The sequence below is a fragment of the Sturnira hondurensis genome, unplaced genomic scaffold, assembly GCF_014824575.4.
Source record: "Sturnira hondurensis isolate 20B ecotype Veracruz unplaced genomic scaffold, ASM1482457v3 Scaffold0005279, whole genome shotgun sequence".
Classification (NCBI taxonomy): Eukaryota; Metazoa; Chordata; class Mammalia; order Chiroptera; family Phyllostomidae; genus Sturnira; species Sturnira hondurensis.
This window is the reverse complement of record NW_028077910.1, coordinates 9,229,529-9,250,310: the sequence shown is the minus strand read 5'-3', so window position 1 is coordinate 9,250,310 and position 20,782 is coordinate 9,229,529. Positions and strand designations below refer to the sequence as shown.

General features: G+C 38.3%; 1 protein-coding gene across 1 annotated transcript in view; it reads left to right on the top strand.

Moving 5' to 3' along the window:
* Nucleotides 1–20,782, top strand: part of SERPINI1 (serpin family I member 1) — a 77,056-nt gene that overhangs the window by 28,245 nt on the left and 28,029 nt on the right. Inside the window, exon 2 of the mRNA XM_037046596.1 lies at nucleotides 20,256–20,523. Coding sequence (XP_036902491.1) covers nucleotides 20,274–20,523 — 250 coding nt within the window. The 5' untranslated portion in view covers nucleotides 20,256–20,273. The remainder of the gene's footprint in view (nucleotides 1–20,255; nucleotides 20,524–20,782) is intronic.

The window sequence follows — 20,782 nt, the reverse complement described above, 5'->3', positions numbered from 1 at the left end:
GCCTTGCTAAGGCCTGGCCTCGGACCCCAATTATCAGTGGCTTGCTTCTTCCTTGAAGCCTTTGTTCAAAAATCACCTGTGTAGTGAAACCTCCCTCATCTCTGTATGTATTTTTTATTTATATTTTTTATTGTTGACACGATTACAGAGGTCCCCCGTTTCCCCTGCTTTGTCCCTCCCTCCCTCCTGCTGCTTCCCTCCCTGCCCCCCTGTCCCTGCAACCCCACCTTCACCACTTTGTTGTCTGTGCCCACGGGCTAGGCACGAATATATGCTCCTTGGCTAAGCTCTTGCAGTCCCCTGCACCCCCGCCCCCTCTGAGATCTGTCAGTCTGTTCCACGGATCCATGCCTCTGGGTTTGTTATGTGTGTCAGTTTGTTTTGATCATTAGATGCCACATATGAGTGAGAACACATGGAGNGGCATTTGCCTTGCCCCACCTTCACCACTTTGTTGTCTGTGCCCACGGGCTAGGCACGAATATATGCTCCTTGGCTAAGCTCTTGCAGTCCCCTGCACCCCCGCCCCCTCTGAGATCTGTCAGTCTGTTCCACGGATCCATGCCTCTGGGTTTGTTATGTGTGTCAGTTTGTTTTGATCATTAGATGCCACATATGAGTGAGAACACATGGAGTATGTCTTTCTCTGACTGGCTTATTTTGCTTAGCATGATGTTCTCCAGGTCCATGTAGCCATCCTTGCTGTCACAAAGGGTAAGAGTCCCTTCTTTCTTACAGCCTCATAGAATTCCGCTGTGTAAATGTACCACAGCTTTTTTACCCATTCATGTATTGATGGGCACTTGGGCTGTTTCCAGACCTTGGCTATTGTAAATGATGCTGCTGTGAACATAGAGGAGCATATATTCTTTCTGATTAGGATATAGTTTGGGGGCTTCTTAGGATATATTCCGGGAATTACTGGGTCAAAAGGCAGTTTCATTTTTCATTGTTTGAGGAAATCTTGCACTATTTTCCATAGTGGCTGCACCAATCTGCATTACCACCGATAGTGCTTGAGGGTTCCCTTTTCTCCACATCCTGAACAGCACTTGTTTTTTGTTGATTTCCTGATTATGGCCATTCTGGCAGGTGTGAAGTGATGCCTCACTGTGCTTTTCCTCTGCATCTCTCTGATGATTAGTGACAATGATTTTGAGCATCTTTTCATATGCCAATTGGCCATCTATATATCCTCTTTGGAGAAATATCTATTCCAGTTATTTGCCCATTTTTAAAAAGATCTTATTTATTTATTTTTTAGAAAGAGGGGAAAGGATGGAGAAAGAGAGAGAAACATCAGTGCGTAGTTGCCTCTCTGACGCCATATATGGGGGACCTGCCCTGCAACCCAGGCTTGTGCTCTGACTGGGAATTGAACCCGTGACCCTTTGGTTTGCAGGCCTGCACTCAATCCACTGAGCCACACCAGCCAGGGCTCTTTGCCCATTTTTTAATTGGATTGTTTGTCTTTCTGAGCTGTGTAAGTTTTTTATATATTTGGAAATTAACCCCTTATAATCTTTTTACTTAAAATCACAATGTTCCTTCTTATCCCTTCATTCTATTACCCACTTTTGCTGATTTATTTTTTACAGGATATTTACCACACTCTAGAATAGCCCATTATGTATTTCATTTTCTAAACAAAGTCCACTACAGGGCTTTCTGAGGATTTGAATGTTTAACAGGCAATATGGATGTAGGTCTCCTCTGCAAACAAACTAATGACCCATGACAAGGATGCTGGGGGTAGAAGCCTGGGCTTGGGATCCAGCTCTGACTAACTCTCTGCTCACTATGAACTGTGTGGTTTTAGGCTACCATCTACCATCTACCATCTCCGAGTCTCTGTTTGCTCATCTGTAAGTGCAGATAACATACCTAAATCATTCACTCAGCAAATATTGAGGGCAATCTTAGACCAAGCAACAGGCTAGGCCCAGAGAGCCCTGAGTGAGACAGATGTGCTTCCTGCCCTCAAAGGGCTTGGAGTCTAGGGAGAGGGTAGGTATTCAACAATATCCTGTGAACAAATTTAAATGTCACAGACACTGGATTGTACATGAATAAATGAGCTGACTTGTCAAGTGCCCTGTTTGTAATTAGTTCTATATCCCTACTTGTCTCAAACTGCCCTGCTTTAACCTCATTTTTACTGACAGGCAGACCCTAATTGGTATCGTACCAACTCAGTGTTCACACTTCATTGCATCTTACAGTCACACAAAATACCTTTTAATACGAGCACTAAGGCCATGTCTAGAATTTCTGATTCAGGGGGTTGGTGATATAGCCTCCAACCTGCATTTTCACCATCTCTTAGGAAATTCTGATGCAGAAATCTCCAGACCACACACTGAGAAGTGCCGATTTAGAGAAATCATTTTATTGTCTCCCTTTTAAATAATGGCTTATAAAAATATTTTAAAGTCATGTCATTCTGAAGTAAATTATGCTCTCCCAGAAGCCCCTTAGTCTAGGACTTTTGCCTACACTAAAATTAATCATTTTAATGACCCCTAGAGACCACACATGCACTGTCTGATCATACTGGATCCTCAACCTTAAAATAACTCACTACCCTGAGGACACCTTTTGTTGTCTAGTAGCTTGATTGCTGAAAAAGCCACCTGAAGATTTTTAAAATGCCATCCATTTTCAGGGCTCAGAAGTGAGGAACAGCAAAGAAAACTACAACCAGAAAGCAAATTGATCTCAGAGAGCCATCTTACCACAGACACCAAGAGCCTACAGCAGATGGTGCCCATGGCTGCCGTGCAGATTCAAATGTGAACATAATTTTACTCCATTAACATAATTATGCCAAGAAAAGTAATTTTGAAATATGACATGTAGCCATGTTCTCTGTGTGATAAGGTCATAAACCCCAAAATATTTCTTAATAAGTAATCATATGTTAAGTTCTATATTGCCCAATTCAGAATTATTGAGGGCTAGAAAATCTGACTTGAGTGTTAAAAACAAAAGCAAACCGATGACAATTTATTATGTGTCTTTTAAACTACATTAATCTTACCTTTTGCAACAACATGGATAAACCTGGAGATGATTATGCTTAGCGAAATAAGCCAGTCAAAGAAAGACAAATATCATATGATTTCACTTCTGTAAGGTCTGTCTGGAAAAAGTCCAGCCATTGTTAATATAATGAGAATGGTTTGTGCAACATTGATGTAACCTGACAGCCAAGGAGAGTGGACTAAATGCACATGTGTGAACAATGACAACTTCACTGTACTAGTCAGTGGGGATGGTAGACGCCATTGACTGAGCATGCGTATAGTGTGGCCAACACATTCAAAATGACTGAGCGAGTAGAGCAACAAATCTGCGTCAAATTTTGCGTTAAGCTTGAACAATCCTCCATGGAAACTATTCAGATGATTCATAGGCCACAGATGTGAGCAACTGATGACTGGCAGCTTCATCCCAGCAACATGCCTGCTCATGCATCACGTTTCATGCAGAGTTTTTTGGCGAAACACCAAATCACCCAGGTGCCTCAGCCCCCCTACAGCCCAGATTTTATGCTCTGTGACTTATGGCTCTTTCCAAAACAAAAATCACCTTTGAAAAGAAAGAGATTTCAGACCATCATTGAGATTCAGGAAAATATGACAGGGCAGCTGATGGTAACTGAGAGAACTGTGTGAGGTCCCAAGGTACCTATTTTGAAAAGAATTGTGGCTTCATTGTCCTGTGTAGAATGTTTCTTGTATCTTCTTCAATAAATGTCTCCATTTTTTATATTAGAAACTTTCTGCGCAGATCTCATGAGTTTTCTTTTTTCTTACAGATATTATAACATAATATACACTCTATACACACTGATTTGCAACCTCATTTCTTCATTTAGTAGCATGTCTTAGAAACTATTTCCTGGTATTACATGAGGAGCTTCCACATCTTTTAAAATTCAGATGTTCAGCCTTTTACTACATGGATATGCCACAATTTACCTAGTTAGTGTTCTACTACTAAGAATTTATACTATTGCAACCTTTTGCTATTACGAATAATGAGGCCATGAGTAATTTCAGAAATGCATCGTTTTATAGGTGTGCAATTACCTCTGCAGGATAAATGCCTAGATCCTAAATTGCTAAGTCAAAAGACACAAGTACTCGTAATTTTGATAAGTATCCCCAAACTGCCCTCCACAGAGGACGTATTATTAAAAACCCTAGGACATACAGAGAAAGAAATAAGGAAGATCTACACCAGTGAAATTGAAATGCTTCTGAGAAGTGCATGCACAAAAAGACTGGAATAGTTCATCTCCTAGGTGGTATTCTTCCTGAAATAAGGACAGATGAACATGCTAAACACACCCTGGGAGTACAATCAGTGCAGTCCAGGTGGCGGGAAACTCCAGGGGACAACCGATTCCCTTTCAACAAATAAACGTAGAAATAAAAGGCAGGAAGGCAGGGAGGGAGAGAGATGGCTCGAAAGAGATCTGAGAGACATATTAAAGTACAATGCCTGTAGTTTATTTGAATGCTGGTTGAAACAAACTAAAAATCATTTATGTTATTATAAAACAATTGGGAGAAAAGAGTAGAATAAGTGGGAATTAGTAACTTACTTTTAGAAAGGAATATTCAATATCCTAAGCATACCAGTTCTTCCTGTATTATTCTGTACATTAATTGCAATTTCAATAAAAATAGCAACTTTAAAAAAAATTATACAAGCTATTTTAGAAAGTTATGTAGAAAAAAGAAGCATACAGTAAGGAAAATTGTGGGGGGAAATTGGTGATAAGATACTAAAGAGCATTAAAAAGCTACAGTAATCAGATTAGAGTGGTAAAATATAATTTGGTGTATGATAAAATTGGGCATGTAAAATTAATGGGATAAGAGACATTTTTCAGTACCTATAAAGAAGGTGATTACTTTGTACTTCAAATCAAAATAAATTTCAGATGGATCAAACTTTAAACCTGAAAATGAAACTTTAAAATGCCAGGGAGCAAACATGAGAATTTAAAAATATATATCCATAAGTGTGTTGTGTGTTTCATATATATACAAGCAATTATGTGCATATATACATATGCATATATATGTTTTGCGTATATGTGTATAATACTTATAAAAATTTTATGTGTATTATATACACATACACATATAGTGTTGAAACAGAGAAGGCTTAACTGTGACAAAGACACAGGAACCATTAAAGAAAAGATGAATAAGGATTTTCATTTAAGCTTTTATTTTTAATTAAAAGATTTTCCAGACAAATGTAGTATATTGCATCTTGAGATATCTCTGGAAGATAACATTAATTGATTCCACCAAAGAGAAATTGGCTGACTAGGGAACAAGAGAGTGTGCAGGAAAGAGAATCTTCACTGTGTGCCTTTTTGTGTGTCTGTGACTGATTTGCCTATTACACTTTTTTTTTTTAGTTAAAAACTTTGTCTTATAATGCATTGTATACATAACAGGTTAAGATCCCAATTAGTATATTTTATGTTTAAAGACTGATACACCATTGTTTGTCATAAATAGAAGCCATATGTTAAAGAGAATTAGCTGTCTTCAAAACATTAAAAAAATACCTTGCCAGTAAGGATGCCAATCTAAAACTGAGACGGACAACTTCATGTGTGCATTTCACACACACACACACACACACACAGAGAATTTCATCAGAGTTAGTCTGGTATAGAGAATTCCTGCCCGACAGCAGCTGCATGGCATGGTAAACAGGGAAAAGGATTCGAAGCCTTCAGACAAAAGTTCAAATTCCCTTTTTTATTGCTTAGTAAACATACGCCCATGGTAAAATATTGTAAACTTCCTAGTTTCCTTTTCCTAACCTACACAATAGGGTTACTTTCACTTTCCTTATGACTTGTTTTGAAGATCATCAATAATTTGTACTGTGTTAGATGCTTAGTCATTATATTATTTCAACTCTAGAATTCCATGAATTACAGCAGTTGGTTCCTGGGGGGAAAATTGGGGTCAAAGGATATCGATTTTAGAGGAAGAACTTCTTTGTTTTGCTATTTTGAAACTTAGATACTCCTTTCACCTTCTTGAGTTTTATTAACAATTCCCTGTGTCAAACTCCATGCACTCATGCGCAGACTCCCTGACTGGTATGGTCAGTTGGTTGGGTACCACCCCGCAAACTGAAAGGTCCCCAGTTGCATTCCTGGTTGGGGCACACGCCTGGGTTGTAGGCCAGGCCCCTGGTTGGGAGAGCATGAGAGACAGCTGATTGACGTTACCTGGATGTTTCTGTCTTTCTCCCTCCTTTTCTTTCTAAAAAATAAATAAATAAAATCTTAATTGAAAAAGCAAGTGGAGAGAACTTTTTTAATTGATTCAGTTTACTCATAGACATTCTTGTCTCTAAGATAGACTCTGACATGTATCTTAGAGTCATAAATATATTCTCTGAAATTTAAGTTTTGATCATCAAGACTTAAATGAGAAGCAGCCTCCAAGACAACAAAACGAACAGAGGACATCCTAGCTTGCACTTGCCGTGACTCTTCTCAGATCCTTCAGTGAACTGAAGAGAGCAATGCACCTTAATGGTGTGCCGGCCGGGTGGTGAGTGCTGGTGCTTAGAATATGAGATCCAGGAACTATTCCTCCCATTTACCTGTCCAATGATGGGAAAAGCCTTAAGCTGCTATAAGGAGCTTGATGAAGGACAATAATGGACAATTTCCTGTCAGTGAAGACTGTCAAACTTGGAAGAGATTCAAAAGAAAATAATTAAACCCATTTCTCTCCAGATCTATGAAAATAAGAGTCATTGATTCTGTTTGGATTGGTTTAACTTTGCCTGTGGAAATATATATATATCTTCCCTTTTTTCCCTATTCAGCATTAATGTTGGCTGATTTCCTTTTTTAACATTTTATTTTTATTTAAATTTCCATTTTTCAATTGCAGTTGACATTACATATTATATTAGTTTCAGTTGGACAGCATAGTAGTTAGATATTTATATAATTTATGAAGTGACCTTCCTGACAGCACTTCATAGATTACAAGTCTAGAACCCATATGACATCACTCATCGTAGTACAATATTATTGATTATATTCCCTATGCTGTACTTTACAAGCTTGTGACTATTATGTAAACTGCCAACTTGTACTACTTAATCTCTTAACCTTTTTTTGCCCTCATTGTGTTTTTGATTTACATTTTGATTGAATTTATTAGGGTGACATTAGTTAATGAAAGTATATAGGCTCTAGGTGTCCAGCTCTATAATCCATCATCTTATCATCTGTGTGTTGTATTGTATGTTCACCACCCCAAGTTTATTTCTTTGACTTATCTTTCTGCACACTTCCTAACAATGTCACTGTATCATAAATGTGGTTCTGAAAATTGCAGGAAAATATAACAAGAATACTTTCATAGATACTTTTATATCTACTCATATTTTTCTTGATTGCCTACACTTTGCATAAAAAATTGTAAGTGATCTTTTCCGTCATTCACAGTGATGAACAGGAAGAGGAAGCCAAAGTTCCTTTGAGAAATCCCCTAGCGGGTGGGGCAGATTTATAAGTAGAGTTTTAACAGGTAGATATTTTTAGGGTAGCACTAAGACAGCATGAGTCGATTTTGTATTGCAAGCTTATAGGAACATTTTTTTTAAAGAGCACTACAATGATTTTTGACACATTCTTTCTCACTTTCACTTTCCCTGAGGCAATAGTCCTGCAAAACACCATTTAAAAAGTAAGGTATGTAGCGTCATTTCCCCAGGGAATAGTAAAGGCGGGCCACTAGTATTTTGAGTGTTGTTGGTTTTTTTGTCTTTTAAAGAAAGTCGTTTAATTTAGGTTGGTATTTTTATCATGTAGAGAGTTTCTTCTGTCAGCTTCTAGCATTTCTAAACAAAGTGAAAAAAAAGAATTCTAAGAGAAAATCATAATATAATCTTTTCCAAATTTCTGAATTTGTGTATTTAAAATATGTTAGTGTGTTTTCTCAAACAAAACATTGAAACAACTGTATGAAATATACATTAGTAAAAACAGCATATGAGAATTCTGTTCTTCAGCCTGACAGACCCTAAGAGCTCAGTAAGTAGTAGATTGAAGCACAAGAAGTTGCTGGTATTTGGCCCCTTTGATCTACACAAATGGCAATTCACAGGATTAGACCTAATATTAATATCCTTTCTCATTTACCTTAGTGTCAGAATCCCTTGAGCCTAACCCGTCTTACTAAAGCAGCACTCAGATCTCGAAAATATTATACTTATTAGCTAATGTAAGAAAATAGATTTGGGTAGTCTCAGTAGACATTGACGCAAAGTGAACTATGTATTTCATCTCAAGAGAGTTTCAGGATATCCTCTAACTCATGCACAATTTTGTAAAATCAGGGAAGAGGTAAAGCCAAAAGAACAAAACAGCTGTGCGGGATGCATAGTGTGGAGAGACAGAATCCAAAAACGAAAGACAAGACAGAAACACAGTAAATACAACTCACACCCAGTGTAATGTAATGATTGATATAAATACTGAGTAGCTGAGGTTCATACACTTTAGTGTGCATGGTCAACACCCCAATATTATTTTACAATAGTATATTTACAGTTCACTATGCATTATCAAGACAAGTTTAAAACTGGCTTTGAATACTCTGAAAGTCATTCTGTGAGAATTTTTTCCTTATGTTTGTACACTAAATAACTTCCTGAACATTTTACCTTATTCCCCAGCCCTCCAGGATATACCCAAGCATTAGTAAATGATGGAGGGTGAGTCAGGTTATTAATCCATTCAGGCTACTACTCCCCCAATTAGCAAAATAATTGAGAAAAAGGGTTAACATTTAGGTATTTTTAGATTTTCAGGGACATGGCCAACTTCTTAAAACTTTATCACACAAGTGCCATTTTAATATTAAAAGGTTAGAAAATCCAGTACTCAAAGCTCTGAATAAAAAGCTGGGTATCTCTTTGAACTAGGTAGACCCAACACATGAAGGAAAACACCAGAAAGGCATATATCTTCTGTCATACTGTTCTCTCTCTCTGAGAGAACATGTCAACCACATGTTCTTGACATGTGGTTGGCAAGAACAAGTATTTATTGACTAAATGAGTGAATGAATACAATTCCAGGTATTGCATCCATATTTGAATTTTATCAGTTTTAGCATCTATTGTAGCTGATTAAACATCCTCTGTGTACAAGAATTTGTTCAGTACAAATGACTGTTTCCTTACCTTGAAAATGACAGATTCTAGACAGGTGTTTCCAACAGGAACTTGCTAGAATTTTATAAACACCTAAACACATAGGTTGGGGAAGAGATTTCTTACCACATTAATGGGGAAGCTAAAACCATTAATGCCTGGCTGAGTTCCAAAATGGCCTTGGGCCACATGTGACCTTGATTGATGATGACATTTTTAAACAAGTCCCTTTGAAACTGCTCACCGAGCTTTGCCTTGAGACTTGTGTGTCCGTTATTTAGCTCCCCTGACAGTATTCCAAAGGCAATCATCCACTGGCAAACTCAGAGCCTCCCGGATTGTGTGAAACAGAAAAATGCATCACCCTCGTATGGAAAACTCAAGTCACACTTCCAGGAGGGGTTGGGGACCCACCAGCTTACTGGTCCTGTCAGCATTAGCTTTATTTTCCCCAGTAGTCACCAGCTTTAACCAAAACCCTCGGAATTCCAAATGGAGCCTCTTTCTCAGAAAGAGATCTTCTAAAGAAAGGGAATATGGTTCTAAATAAAACATCTTAGGTAAGGAGACATCTTTTGTGGGATTCATGCTACTCATTTTTGTTTTTGTTTTCAACACTTGTATTATGGGCTGTTTGGTCAAGAACCAATGTTAGGAAGAGTAGATCGGTTTAGCCTGCTTCTAGCCCTGCACTGTCAAATATGCTAACCACTAATCATAGGTAGCTATTTACATTAATTAAATTTAAATAAAATTTAAATTCCTGTTTCTCACTTGCTCTAGCCACGTTACATGTGCCTGATAGCCACAAATGACAGGTGTATATATGTAACATTTCCATCATCACAGAAAGTGCTGTTGGACCACATTTTTCTAACTTGTTGAAGGACACAGAGTAATCAAGTATTTTGGGTTTTAAGTTTATAAATTTCTCATAGCCTACAAGGGGAAATAGTTTAATAAGAGATTTATTTATTCAGCCTCTATTTATTAAATCAAAATAATTTTCTATGAGGTTATCTCTGTGCGATGTTCTTATAAGTGAACAGAGATGGGGTGCTACTGCCCACCACCCATAAAGTCTGGAGGCAGAGTTTTGGTGAAAAAAGGAAAGGAGTCTTTTATTCAAAATTTCCACAATTTGGGGATAATGGTAGTCTTCTGCCTCAGAACCCATTCCCTCTAAAGCACCCCCCCCCCAAAATAACCCCTCCACCCTTTACCAAGTTAGTTCAAAGCTTGTGCTGGGAATTCCTTCTCCCTTAAAATACTGTCCTTTGGGAAATGCAGGTGGTTTAGCTGGTTCCTAGTTGCAACCCGGCCTCCAGGTCCCTTCCCTCTCCTCAGGGATCTCACCAGATCCCCCTTTATCATTCCTGAAGCTTCACAGCCATTACTTTTTCCTAGATGTGTTCCAGGGAGGTTACTGGGAAGACTTAAAAGCTCCTTGGAAACCTTAGGAACTGCCAAAGAAAGGGAATCTTCTAAGTCACATTTTTTTAAATTTAATTCTTATTCAAGTACAGTTTTCTGTCTTATATTCCCAGCCCTGCCTGTCCCCCTCCCAGTGTTCCCCAACTCCTTCCCATTTCTGCCCCCCACCCTTATTGTCCATGTGTCCTTTATACTTGTTCATGGGAGTCCATCCCCTTTTCCCCTATGATTCTCTCCCCTCTCCCCTCTGGACCCTGTCAGCCTGTTCCGTATTTGAGTGTCATTGGTCATATTTTGCTTGCTTGTTTGTTTTGTTTAGATCCCTGTTAATGGTGATATCATATGGTATTTGTCTTTCACCGCCTGGCTTATTTCGCTCAGCATAATGCTTTCCAGTTCCATCCATGATGTTGCAAAGAGTAGTAGTTCTTTCTTCCTTTCTGCAGCATAGAATTCCATTGTGTAAATGTACCATAGTTTTTTGATCCAGTCATTGACTGATGGGCATCTAGGTTGCTTCCAACTCTTGGCTATCGTGAATTGTGCTGCTATGAACATTGGGGTGCATAGGTTCTTTCGGGATTGGTGTTTTAGGGTTCTTAGGATGTACTCCTAAGAGTGGTATTGCTGAGTCAAAAGGCACATTCATTTTTAGTTTTCTTAGAAAATTCCATACTGTTTTCCATAGTGGTTGTACCAGTCTTTAATCCCACCAACAGTGAGCTAGGGTCCCCTTTTCCCCACAACCTCTCCAGCACTTGTTGTTTGTTTCTTTGTTTATGATAGCCACTCTGACTGGTGTAAAGTGGTATCTCATTGTGGTTTTAATTTGCATCTCTCTGATAGCTAGCGATATCGAGCATCTTTTCATGTGTCTCTGGATCCTCTGTATGTCCTCCTTGGAGAAATGTCTGTTCAAGTCCTTTGCCCATTTTTTAATTGGGTTGCTTGTCTTCTTTGAGTGGAGCCGAATGAGTTCTTTGTATATTTTGGAGATTAAACCCTTATCTGAGGTATCATTGGCAAATATGTTTTCCCAAGCTGTTGCTTCTCTTTTTATCTTGATACTGTTTTCCTTAGCCATGCAGAAGCTTTTAATTTTGATGAGATCCCATTTGTTTATTCTTTCCTTTATGTCCCTTGCTCTAGGGGACGTATCAGTAAAAATATTGCTGCGTGGAATATCTGAGATTTTCCTGCCAATGCTCTCCTCTAGGGCTTTAATGGTTTCACGGCTTATATTTAAGTCTTTTATCCACCTTGAATTAATTTTGGTGTATGGTGTAAGTTGGTGCTCGAGTTTCATTATTTTGCATGTAGCTGTCCAGTTCTCCCAACACCATTTGTTGAAAAGGCTGTCTTTACTCCATTTTATGTTACTGCCCCCTTTGTCGAATATTAATTGACTGTAGAGAGTTGGGTTTATTTCTGGGCTCTCTGTTCTATTCCATTGGTCCATGCTTCTAAGTCACATTTGATCTCTTCATTCCAAAGCACCTCCTCTTGAGGTTGAGGAATTCAGACAGTATGTTCATGTATACCAAAGCACTTCAGAAATTCTAGGGCGTTTTAGCAGTGTATCTCCTTTTGGTTGTTTTTCAACATTTCCAGGGTTGGTTTGTTCCCAAATGCACAGGCCACCATAGACTCTTCCAATCCTAAACTTCTTTTTAGATGCTTGTAAAATTCCCAAGAACTTTAGACATACAGCATCGCCAGCTCAGCTCAGGCCGCTATGTGATCAGTAGTTCCAAGGTACAGAGCTCTACTAAGCCACTTTGGGGTACCACTGGTATGTTACCAATTAATCCAATAATGAAGGACTATATGGTGATTTAAAAAGGCTAATAGTTCTTTTCTACTCTGATTATTTGAATATCTCATGAAAATAAATATTTCCTGAAAGAAAACTTTTAATTTTAAAGATTTAAAAATGTAAAGAATAATTGTTTTAGAAGGTTATAATCATGACTCTAATACAAATATAAAAATATCAAAATAAAAAGACTTTATTTAGCTCACTAAGTAAGATGTTATAACCAATTCATGAGAGAATTCAAATAGCAGAAGAATATATATAAACCCATCAGGAATACTGAAATACATTTGCTTAATAGATGCAAAATGGTCAATATCCACAGAGCAATAACCAACTGCATTCAGGCATAGGTGTACATTGTTATTTTTATGGACAAGGATCATTTGCATCACTAGAATTTTTCCGAGGCTTAAAGAGTTGTAATATTGTTCAAAAACAATGAAGGACCCCAAACCTACAGGGTTATAACCTGGGAGGATATGTTCTAGAATAGTAATGCACAGTTTTCCATTGAAGACCCCTAGTAATTATCCTGGTCCATTTCCAAGTCTTTCATAATTTTTTCTGGTAAATTGAATATTTATAGGTTACTCTCTCTCCATAGTGCTAGACCTTTGATTTATCTTTTCATTTCCTCCTTGTTTGAGAGAAACATGGTGAGCCTTCTTTTTTGCTTGATTCAATAAAACAGAAAAAAGAACATAAAGATGTATTTTATTGAAAAGTGACAGAGAATATGGGAAGAGTCCCATGGGCCTGGATAGCTGGAGGGAGAAGCCAAAGGAAGAGAAAAAGTTGGAAGGATTAAATCAATATCATAATTTAATAGATGTTGAGATTACAAAATTAAACCTCCTTATGTTTTTTATTTCTTTGGTTCTGAGCCCTTGGTTTTAGGACACACCTCAATTTAAGAAGACCACCTTTGAAAGAAAAAATTTGAAGGAAAAAATTGTACAGTTCTTTTTTTAAAAATAGCACAGTGGAGTATATCTATTCATACATTAGCCCATTACACCTTTAATAAACAAACAGAAGCCTTGTTAACTCTTCTGAATCACTTTTGGCCACCGTTTGTCATGCATGTGACATAATACTTTTCCTGTGCATTTCCTGATCAAAACCTTTTAGCACCTTTATGACAGAAAATGTAATATCTTAAGTCATTTGAAAATCTGCCTTTGGTGTAGTCTCTTCATTTCCATTTGGTTATCAGACTAGTCCATCCCTACACCCCTGCCCTCCACACATTTATCAGGAAGCTTGGACAGTTTAGTACCTGAGCAGTGGTCTTTTACAAAGTCTGCATGGGTCATTCACCTTTTCCCACATTCAAAACACTGATTTATTTTGAGAGATTTTGGCAAATTCTTCTGCTTTTAATTGCGCTGCTTGACATCCAACAGAAAGTTCTTCTGTATCTGTGCCAAGGACAAGAGATTTCTCTCTGGCACACATTTATCTGCTTGCCTGTGTCTTCTATTCTTGGAAACTGTAAAACATTTGGTTGTTGTTTTACAAGAAAATCAGTTGGTTCATTTCCCAAGTGACGAATACTTGCATAACTTACAATAAATTTACACCTACCTTTCTGTTCTCTTCTGCATATGTGGTTCTTTCTCTTTTCAGTCCTTTGGGGACAATTCTGGATCCAAGTTTAAGCGAAGACTTGACAGTGGGAGGCAGCTCTAATGGAAATAAGTCAACTGAGGAAACAACGATAAACAAGTAGCCAAAAGTTCACAGCTTGTCTCTCTGAGGACTAGCTGATTTCTTTGGACATGGATTGTAAGATTTATTCCAATTTCAGATAAATTAAATTATGGCTTGGAAGCAACACCGTGCATGTTAGAATTGAGGAAATTTACAAAATTACAGATTGTTAACATACAGATTGTGTCAGAAGGTAATGACTCTTTTGTGTGCATGTGTGACAAATTTCTCCACTTCATGGTTGCTGCTCTAGGTTAACCCTTTCTCTTAGTAAGTCAGGAAACAAAGTCCTGGAGAGTTTAGTCTGTTCTGAATTTCACCAAGTGAGCTAGTGCTCACTGAAGTTTGAACAATGGTTTCCAAGCACTTAATGCTAAAACATGAAGAAAAACAAAAGTAGTGAAACTTCATGAATTCAAATACCTGTGTATCCACTTTAAAGGACTGTCTTATTTTCCTGTTGAAATGTTCATTCTTTTCTGTGAATGATGTGTTTGTTATTTCATGGGATTAAAAGAGGCATTATTTTTGTTACGTTTTTTTGCCCCATCCCAATGCATTTCATTGGTAAAATAAAAATTTAACAACCCTACTTTGGTTCCCTCAATTTAAAAAATTACCAGTCTTTTATATGTAAAAATCTGAGAATTAATAGGCCAGAGGGCTTCAAGACTGTGTTCTTGGTATTAAGTTCTTTTTCTTTGTTATTTCTTGTGGCTGTTTCACTGGAGAAGAGACTTTCTTTAGCCATTATTCTCTCCTGCTAAAGAACACCTCCCTGATTTTTTTCTACTCGCAATTTGAACATTTAAAAATAATAATAATAGTTGGATTACCAAAAACAATGCAAGTTGCATTTATAAATAATCCATCTCTATAAATAAGATGAACTACTAAGGAAGTTTTTAAAAGGCCATTTTCTTTACTGTGCTAGCTTTTAGTTTTATGATTCCTCATACCGCAGTTATAAGAAGATTTACTTCCCTGACCTGTTTCAGTGGAGTATCTGTTCTAAAGCAGTAGGTATACACACAATGCCCACAGCCTGGCAAGAAGGAAGAGAAGTACAAGAAGTAGTGGTGGTTTATTTACAGCGCAACTCCTTCTGCCTTGTCTAGCACAACAGCACTGTGGGCTACTCTTCTGGGACTGCAGACCCTCGTGTTTATGTAAAGGTGTTTCGTTCAGTAGCTTGAAAGTAATGAATCTACAAAGTAATGCTCTAAGTGAGAGTAGCTCATTTTAGAATGCGTTATGATGATTAATGGTGGGGCCCTGGCATTCTGTAGACTAATGTTAATGCAGTAACGTTTAGGTAGCACGTTTTGTGATTTTTCAAGGTGGTGTACTTTGTTTGTTAATGCATCCCATGTCCAGCCATTGCATTATGCCAGCATTAGTGACAGCGCCACTTTGTCAGGCTGGAAAGATGGTCTCAGACTCAATAAGGAAACACTTTATCAAAAGGAATACAAAATGGAAATGAGGTAGTACCTTGGGCTCAGATTAAATTAGCCTCCAGAACTCAGGGAAGCAATAGCCGCTTTTGCTGTTCTTTCTAACACAGCCATGTGGGCTGTTACATCTCATGCTATATTAATTCCACAAATACTTATTTGTCACCTACTGTGTGTAATGTAGTATTAGGGGCTTATTCTGATTATCTGGTTATCCTGAGATATATAAAGATGAACGTATTTCCATTGGTACCTTTAAAAAGCCTAGAAAAAGAGATGAGGGGAAATCGTCTGTAAGAAAAGAGAGCAGTGTCCTGTGCTGAGGTAGAGATAAAGTATGCCCAGACTTCAGAGAGGAGAAAATGGTTGAACTGAAGAGCCAGGAGGGTATTCATGAAGGAAATGGAAGTGGAGCAGAACCTTGAAGAGTAGTGAGGAATTGAACATATGGAACCAGGTTGAAGGAGTTCCAGAAAATGTGCCCTGCAATTCAGCAACAAGAGAAGGAAATTCTGGGATATATTGCAGAATTAGTCTGCAGACATGAAGGAGATCTGGAGATTTTATAAACACTGGAGTACCTATTCATTGCAGCTCATCAAGAAAATTCACCTGGAGGCTGTGCCTATGTTCTATTGAGGAGGACCATAACCTGGGGGTCAGAGAATGGCTGAGAGCTCTTTGTGGAGTCCTTGAGAATGTATCAAGGGGAAGAACTGTCACCGTGGCCGTGGCAATGGCCACAGGATGATGGATAGGAGAGGTGACAGAGTTGCAGTATGGAATACGTGTTGACAGCTTATTGAACATAAGGGAAAATTAGATGGAGAGGAGTCAAGGATTTTGACATTTTAAGAAAAAAAAAGATTGAGTTTGATTGATGAGAGAGTCCTATGTGAGCCACCTGGTATTTGAAGTGCTGGCAAGAGTCAAAGACTAAATATACCAAGAACAATTTGCAATGCATATCAGAAATTAAGATAAAAATACAGTCAGAGCTAGAATTTTACTTACTAACATGTTTGGAATAATAGTTGGAGGATCTTTGTTTTGAGAGAAGTTTACTAGCAAGAATGAGAAGAACGTTATGAGAGAAGGCCAAGAATCGATCCAGGGAGAACATCTATGTTTAAACGGTATAAGGGGGAAAAGATATCTTTCCTTCTCCTCTGAGGGTGGAGGGGGGGAAAGACTCAGAGTAGTTCAGAGTAGTCAGAGGCAGCAGCGGTGAAGGGGGCCAGGAATCAGGGGTTGGACAGGTGGAACCAGTAAGGCTGAGCCAGGCTAGCAGAGGTTATTTTACTTGCACACTGAAAATCTCACCTTCAAAAGGAGGAGAGAGATCACTTAACTGTGGCTAATATGTGTTTCCAGAGCGGAGCTTTCATAATCTTCACAAATTTTCTGATATGACCCACTCCCATCTAGTAGAACAGGGAACAGTAGCCTGCTGCTCACTGCCCTGGGCCTCTCACAAGCATATGGGTGCTTTTTCTAGGAGTCCTTCAGAGGCCCAAAGATGCATTAGTGCTTTTGATATCTCTTTCCCACAGTAAGAGGGCACTGCCAGGCTGAAGTCCATCTACACTTTCTTTTGCATCTGGACCATCTGCTGTAGACCTGGAGATCCTAACCCGAGGCCAGTGAATGTCACAGCCGGGGGATATAATATTCTGTTGTCCATGTGTGTGCATCTTTCTGAAGAAATGATTTACCTTTCTGATTCTTATGAGTCTCTTTTTAAGAATAGGTAAGAATGTATAGATCCTACACCTCTGCACTGCGATGAGAGTTCCTTGAGGACAAGTGCCTTTCTTTATTAATTTTGGTGTGTTTATGGTACCTGTATCAATCTTCACTGAATGGATAGCTAATGGTGCTATATTAGATGGGCCGACAGAAATGATAGCACACTCATTGTGGCTTCATAAGCTCTTGTTTGACTTAGCAAATATACATACCTAGGAAACATATTTTCTAATAATAAAGTTCTTATTAGTATAACTTGTAGTTTCAAACGAGTGCTTGACACACGCATGATCTCATTTATTTCTTTAATGTTACTCAGAGTAGGAAGTAGTGTCTTCATTTAATGAGTGAGAAAGCTGAGACTGAAAGAATGCATGTGACTGGCCAAAGGTCACACATCATATGTTCACCATTATTATTGCATGATACATTCTCTTGTAAATAAAAATACCCATGAACATAGTATACTTGGCTTTGTTTTCCTGGAATTCTTATTGATTTGTAGTGGGTTAGTTTTTGTTTTATATGAATGAAACCTTTTTTTTAGCCTGAAATTTGATATTCATGTTAAATGCAGTGGTATCCAAATAGTCATATTATTGAGTGACAGATACTACAATGATAGAGTGACTTTAATTTTTTTGCCTTACACTGGGTAACATTAAGTGAAAATATGAGGACCAGGTTGGGGTCCTCACAGGGCAGAAGTTAGGATGGCGTGTCTGATCACAGCAGAGTGTCATGTGTGATTCAGAGCATGGACTTTGGGATCTGATTTGGATTTCAAAGTTCTCCTAAGCAGTATTGCATCATAAGTATTAAATACTGAATATGTTTTAAATTCTTTTAACTTAGAAGGGTGCCTGCTAAATTGCCATCTGATCTTAGAAGGAGAAAACATATATATTCTACCTCCATCTTTTCCTGGAGTTCTCTGGTGTAGAGAAGGAGGAGAGAATGCCAGAGCAGCCTCCCGTAGGTGGCTGGAGTTGGTAGACTAGCAGGGTAGCTGAGCTCTCTCGGTACCTGGCTTCTGTCCCCATGTGGCGCACAAGAATGATGCTGTTCTGCAGCAGTGTACTCGGTCTCCCCACATCAGCCCTCTTTTGCCTCCTCACAGAATGAGTTGTGAGAGTCCATATTTACAGGTGGGCTAACCTTACTTTCCTAAACAAGAGAGTATTATTTGAAGTTTCATATAAACATGGGTTTAGGATAGCAGAAACTTGGAACCTCTCAATCAAAAATAAAAAACTCCATACCTAAATTACACCCTAAGATGTGAAGGGCTTACAAATTAACCAGGCAGTTCTCTGAAATTGAAATTAAAAATATTACAGGATTGATTAGGAAGCTGTGACTTAAAAATCTGTTGGAAACACACTACTCTTAAGTTAAATGTGTACGCACTCTGTTAACTGAGTAATGGGGATTACTAATGTTTCATACTAATTGAAATATGATTTTCCAAATATGTTTGCTCAACATCACTTTCCATGCTGTTTTAATGATGATTTAAATATACTCATATCAAGCACAAGTAAGCTACTTAATTTTTTAAATAAAAAATTTAGCTTCCAGATGCCTACAGTAACAAAATGTAAGAATACAAGGAAAGAGTGTCCTGACCCCGGTGTGCACCAGTCTGGCTGCTTGTGGGAAGACAGGGCTTTGGAACATTGGTGTGCTGAGAGGCAGAAATGTTCTTCAGAGATATCTGGACACTTGTGCTGCTTTCTCTTCCTCAGAGAAGTCAGTGCAAGAACCAGGAGAGCTGAATGTGTAGAAACAATCATTTAAATAGCATCTCCAGCTTGGTATAAACTGACATGGGAACATTATCCTGAGTCTAAAAGGATGGTGTTGTAAGAGGTCTCTCCCTGCTCAGAGATTGTTACTGGGAGCAGCAGCTTCTTAGAGAACCCAGTGGGTAAGGGAAAACCAGACAGGGTCATGCTGAATCTACATTTCCTCGGGGTTACCACTTCCTGTGGGTTCTGCAGTCTGGGCTGATGAACTGGGGCCTGTGGCAGGTGTGTGTCTGATCTCTTCCCACTACTTGGTAACCCAGCCGCATGGTATGTTAATTTGAACAGTTCTAGTGAACGAGTGAAGTGCCATTGTTAAATGTCTAACTTCACAAGTTCATTAAAATCCTGTAAATATCTTTTGGTTCTCATTATACTTGTCCTGTGTATGTTGCATGGAACAAGCTACAGTAAACTGTTTCCAAGTTATGACCAAAACATATATGGTGAAGCTATGAAAAATGGATAAATCAGCCTCAAAAACACAACATATAATTAGTTTTTGTACATGTATGTATACATAATCTTACACGTATGAAAGGTGGGGCCAGGGCTATCTTGCTCCTGAGAATATCCTCAGCACTTAGCAATGGCATGTACTCATTTGACTACTAATTAACTTTTGGAAAATGGGAACTTCCAACATATCCTTCAATGGGGATTTTGTTATAAAGATATTAACACTGTATATTAAAGACAAATACCAAAGGATTCACTCATATGTGGAATCTAATGAACAAACTGAACTAACAAGCAAAATAGAGACAGACTCAAAGATAGAGATCAGGGTGACGGCTCTGGGGGCTGGTTAGGGAGTGGAAGGATCAAGCAAAAAAGAAAAAGGACTCGGGGATGTGGACAACAGGGTGGTGATTGCTGGGGGAGAGGGGTATAGAAGGGGACTAAAAGGTAACAAAAAATGCAATCAGTGAATATAAAAAATAAAAATCTTTTGATTTACTTTATAACATATCTAAGAAATAATTCACATATATATACTCTTCTTTCTCTTTTCCTGAGATAATTCATATGTAAATTGCTACTTTCCAGGATTGAAACAGTTCCAACATGGCTTTCCTTGGACTTTTCTCTTTGCTGGTTCTGCAAAGTCTGGCCAGAGGGGCCACTCTCCCTGATGGAACCATTGCAGAGTTGTCAGTGAATATGTATAATAACCTCCGAGCCACTGGGGAAGATGAAAATATTCTTTTCTCTCCATTGAGCATCGCCGTTGCAATGGGAATGATGGAACTGGGCGCTCAAGGATCTACCCTGAAAGAAATTCGTCACTCAATGGGATATGACAGCCTGAAAGCTGGTAAGCGTGCTCAGATTCGATTTCTCAGGATGGTTTAACTTTAACTTTCAGTTATGTTGTCTTATGCCAGAGGCAGCAGTATTTACACACAGTAACAGAATAATCTCATTGAGATGGTGTGGCCACGAGAAGCGCTAGGAAACCCAAGAAAGAAGCTAATTCCAGGCTCTGTCTCAGGCTGAGTTAATCTACAGAAATTATATATGATTATTAATAATAATGTTATTATTTAAATAAACCTTACTGTTATAAACAAAAG